The 4,856-nt window shown below is 43.3% G+C and overlaps 1 protein-coding gene across 1 annotated transcript; it reads left to right on the top strand.

Moving 5' to 3' along the window:
* The first annotated feature begins 1,310 nt into the window (after positions 1–1,310).
* Positions 1,311–4,492, top strand: pcna (proliferating cell nuclear antigen). Its single transcript, XM_030143336.1, has 6 exons — positions 1,311–1,759; positions 2,911–3,008; positions 3,099–3,166; positions 3,256–3,450; positions 3,713–3,836; positions 4,021–4,492. Exons 1-6 carry the CDS (start codon positions 1,539–1,541, stop codon positions 4,095–4,097), a joined length of 783 nt encoding a protein of 260 aa, XP_029999196.1. The 5' UTR covers positions 1,311–1,538; the 3' UTR covers positions 4,098–4,492.
* The last annotated feature ends 364 nt before the right edge of the window (positions 4,493–4,856 follow it).

The following is a 4,856-nucleotide window of genomic DNA, read 5'->3' as shown; positions in this document are numbered from 1 at the left end:
GAAGTCACGTCAGTTCTTTACATGTCTCTGTCAACAAGGTAATGTTTTTGTGTCAGTATGATTATGCTACTACTAAACTACTGTCTCTCTGAGACTAACACAAGACCACAGAAGCCATGGCCAAGAACAGATTGACTCTTTCAAGTACCCTTGTGATTTGTCTAAACAGAGTGCATATTAGGAGACAGGATTCAAGATTCACCTTATTGTCCCATGATGTAGGATATTTTGCCTTGTGTTTCTTCCTCTAATGCAAAAAATATGCCAAGACAATGGCAAGAAAGAGGGAATGATACAAAAAAGTATAATGCTATTAAATATACACAAACCATCAATTCATAAAGTGCACAGAGTTGCTATAAAAATGAACTTTGATAAATTCAGTCTTTCCATACATAATCCCAGACAGAGGTCTGTTGGTTTTTGTATTGATTCTGTGTTTTATGTAGTACAACTTTAAATCTTTATTGAATTGGAGATATGCGAGAATCCAAAGCTTATCCCAGCTACCTTTGGTAGTGATGGTGAGAGGAAGCTGGAGAGAACCCACACAAACACAAGCAGAACTTTCAAACCCCACACAGAAAGGTCCCTGGTGTTGGAATCCAACCCAAATGTGCTGTGAGGTGACAATCCACTGCACCACCGTGCCCCCCGGATCAAAATAGTGTGCAGAGAAAAACAAAGGGTCATCTAGCACACCTGCAGGGGGTGTTCAGTATTTAGCTGTTTAATCTGTTTTTACAAGTAAGAAAAGTGCGACAAAGTGTTGTACTTAACTGAAAAAAACAACCTGGTACATCGGCAGGGAGATTGCAAGCTCTTGGAAAAGTGACTAGACTTGAAATATACAAGATCATATATATATATATGTATATATATATATATATATAGGCTTGTGACTATGATAACATTTACAATGCATAATGTTTTCATTAAAAAAAAAAAAATGTACTAGTTGGACACTCCTGGAGTGCAGACTTTAAATGCACTTGTAGCCCTTGCATATGTCATATGACATTCTACTGACAGTAAATACATTCATTTTACTGGTTCACTTTTTTTTCACAAACCAAACAGTCTGATTCTAAATGTGTCCTTGGAGGCTGGAACAACATGATTCTTTTCATCAGTTGACCAAAGCCTTTGTTTGTGCTGACTGAGTGTCCTCCTCTGGTCCTCTAGTCTTGACCTCTCCAACATGGCTGACATCACAGAGCGGCTGGTCCACCGGGTGGGCGGGACCAATGGGCAGGACGGCCCAGGCGGAAACGGAAGTGACGCAAGGAAGCCGAGTCATTAAAACTCTGACGTTGGCGCGCGTTTCTTGCTCAAACCGTCCGCCTGCAGTGACAGTGGTGTCTGTGTTATACTTCTGCTAGCTTACAACACACAAAGACTGCACTTTTCGACCACCACCTCCGTCTAATTCGGTGTCAGCTGAAAACTACGGCCTCTGCTCTGAGGTACTGACGCTACGGGCGACGAAAAGTCTTTTGTTTTGCATCTCCGCAGTCTTTAAAACTCCTTTAGACACCATGTTTGAGGCGCGCCTGGTCCAGGGCTCCATCCTGAAGAAGGTGCTGGACGCCCTGAAGGATCTCATCACAGAAGCCTGCTGGGATGTGGGCTCGTCGGGCATCGCCCTGCAGAGCATGGACTCGTCCCACGTCTCCCTGGTCCAGCTCACCCTGCGGAGCGACGGCTTCGACTCGTACCGCTGCGACAGAAACCTGGCCATGGGAGTGAACCTGGGCAGGTGAGCCCCAGCAGAACACACAGGAGGGGGGTCACAGGTTCCAGCAGTTAGTTCAGACAGGAGGGGGTCCCAGTTCAGACAGGAGGGGGTCCCAGTTCAGACAGGAGGGGGTCCTAGTTCACCCCACAGGGCTGATGACTAATGCGGACTGGACTGGTTGGGCTGCTGGTGTCTGTTGGTTCAGTTTTTTCTTTGGATTAGTTAAACATAGCTTGTCGGAAATGCATTGTAGTGAATTCGTGGTGTGGTCGGAGCACACTGAGCCCGTTCCTCTCCGCGGAACACGGCTGTCTGCGCTCAGAATGCGTAAATGATGCGCATCCCGGTTCTGAAAGGCCTCCATGTTGTTGGACTTGTCCGGACATGTCTGTGTTTAGACTGAGTCCAGTTTTATCCCTTTAAAGTTAGCGGTCAAATGTGTGTTTGCGGAAGCCGTATTATGGACAGGTAGGATCACTTTAACACAGGAATAGGAAAAAAGTTTCTGTTTCTTAACTTTGTGAAACATCAGCTACTTTGACGGTGCGTAGTGACGTCAGTTGAGCGCCAAATTCTTACGCAGGGGGTTGGCGGGAAATGTAGTTGGACCCGGGAATTTGTACTTCCGCTTCTCATTGCCGCTTCTTTCTGTGTCATTAAGCCTTTGTCAGTCAGGCTGTAGTCTAATGTGGGCTACGTCTATTGTACTAGTATGCAGATGCACTTATTTAAAGCGGTTTTGGGTTTGCTCAGTCTTTTTGAACATTTCGAACAAACTTTAACTTCAAAGCAAAATCTGTTAGTTTTCGAGTTGAAATAAAAATGTGCTTTTCCCCTTCAATTAGAGTCGTATATTTTGATGGTTTGTTGGTTTTGAGCATGTGCATATACAAATGCAATGATCTAAACAAATAATTATTAATGTAGAGATGCCTGCAATTGTTAAAATCTATGAATGTAGTTTTCAACTAAGTCAAATATTTGAAAATGCAAATCATTGTTGCCCAATGTGCTGCATAAACAGTAGTGATACTTATACTACTGTTAAATGTGTATTTATAAGAAAGGTAGTAGTTTGTGAAGTGTGCACTGCAGTTGTTTAATAGAAATTACCAACCAAACTACTGAATTTCTTACTTGGATCTGTAAAGTTCTGTCTTTGTCTCCTGCAGCATGTCAAAGATCCTGAAGTGTGCAGGAAATGAAGACATCATCACCCTCAGAGCAGAAGACAATGCAGACACACTTGCCCTTGTGTTTGAGACTCTCAGTAAGTCTTTGTCTTGACCTCAGTATATTGTGTAATGTTATCTGACAGCTGCTGGTGTTGAATGTAAACCTGCTGTGTTCTCTTCTCCAGACCAGGAGAAGGTCTCAGACTATGAGATGAAGTTGATGGACCTGGATGTGGAGCAGCTCGGTATTCCAGTAAGTCACTTTTGGCCTCTCCTTCCACTGTGTCCACGCTGCCTTTGTGAATGCAGGTCCTGATTGTAGTGTCTCCTCTGTTTCTGCAGGAGCAGGAGTACAGCTGTGTAGTAAAGATGCCCTCTGGGGAATTTGCCCGGATCTGCCGCGACCTGTCCCAGATCGGTGACGCCGTCATGATCTCCTGCGCCAAGGATGGAGTTAAGTTCTCAGCCAATGGAGAGCTGGGCACAGGAAATGTTAAACTGTCCCAGACCAGTAATGTGGACAAAGAGGATGAGGCGGTGAGTTAAACACCTCAACTTGGTGTGGGATTGAGCCATTTGTTTGCATACCAGGTGTTAAATAAAGCTGTTAACTTCAGTACGGCTGGACAGTTTATTTTATCCAGTTCATGTTAGAATGCAAAAACCGTTACTTATGTCGTGTCCTTTTGCTTAGCACGTGGTTTTGTTTTTAGTTTTTCAAACAAATTAACATAACTAAGATGTTGTGTAGAAGCTGGAATGGACATGTGTTCACTTTTTGCCCTTTTGTGTGCTTTAGGTCACTATTGAGATGAACGAGCCTGTTTCGCTCATCTTTGCCCTGAACTACCTGAACTTTTTTACCAAGGCCACACCACTGTCCAAGACCGTCACCCTCAGCATGTCTGCTGACATCCCCCTCGGTAAGTAGATCCATCATCAAGTTTATAATGGATGACAATGTGCCCCAGTCATGGATTATGTTCGATAGTTTCAGTTTACTGTCAGATATATGAAACATTTAAGTATTGTATGAATATAAAGTGAAAGGGCAAGTTTGAATCCATCCCACATGAAGTAGTCATGGTTTGACTCATCTTCCTACAGTGGTGGAGTACAAGATTGCAGACATGGGACACATCAAATACTACTTGGCACCGAAGATCGATGACGAGACCTCCTAAAGTAGTTCCTAAGCAACCAAAAAGGAAGAAGAGAGAAAAGCAGGCAACTGGGACTTGTCCTGAGTGATGAAATGGCTGAAGTGGTCTCAGGGTGTCTGTCTCACCCTGAGGGGGGGGTGGGTGCCAGTCTCTGAGATGAAGAATCGGGGCTTTTATTCTGGAGAATTGGTGGGATGGGCTTCCTGTGGTCTACAGTCTCAGTGAACATTCAGCACTTCTTCACTCCACCTGTCTCTATCTTTGTCCGTTTTTGGGAAATACAGTTTTCAAGTATCCCATTCCTTGATGTAGATACACATTTGTAAATATTGTCTGTGGTTTCGCACTGTCACTCAAACCCAATATATTTGTATCAATTGATTCAGTCCAGAATAAATGATTCAACTTGTTTCCAATGTTTGTCTCTTTGTTTGTTTTTTCCAACATCTGAAATCCAAGAGGTAAAGCTGACTAAAACTTGAAAACCTTCCAGATGAGTGTAGTGGCATTACAACACAGAACTGGACATACAAAATGCATGCTTCATGTGCAGCATCAGCAGTGAGTGAGTTGATGTTTACATAATTGAGTTTAACCACTAGTACCCTCATTTAACCACTAGGTGGTGATCTACTGCCACTCATACTGCTTTTCTGCAGTAGCATAAACTTCATCTTTCAGGTCAAATCTGAACCATCAGTGATTCTCAAGTAATGTCTTAATTCACATCAGGTAAAGTATTATAAAAATATGTGTAGACTTGACCTTTCAGACCACACA

Source organism: Sphaeramia orbicularis, chromosome 9, assembly GCF_902148855.1.
Source record: "Sphaeramia orbicularis chromosome 9, fSphaOr1.1, whole genome shotgun sequence".
NCBI lineage: Eukaryota > Metazoa > Chordata > Actinopteri > Kurtiformes > Apogonidae > Sphaeramia > Sphaeramia orbicularis.
This window is presented reverse-complemented; position numbering and strand designations above follow the sequence as displayed.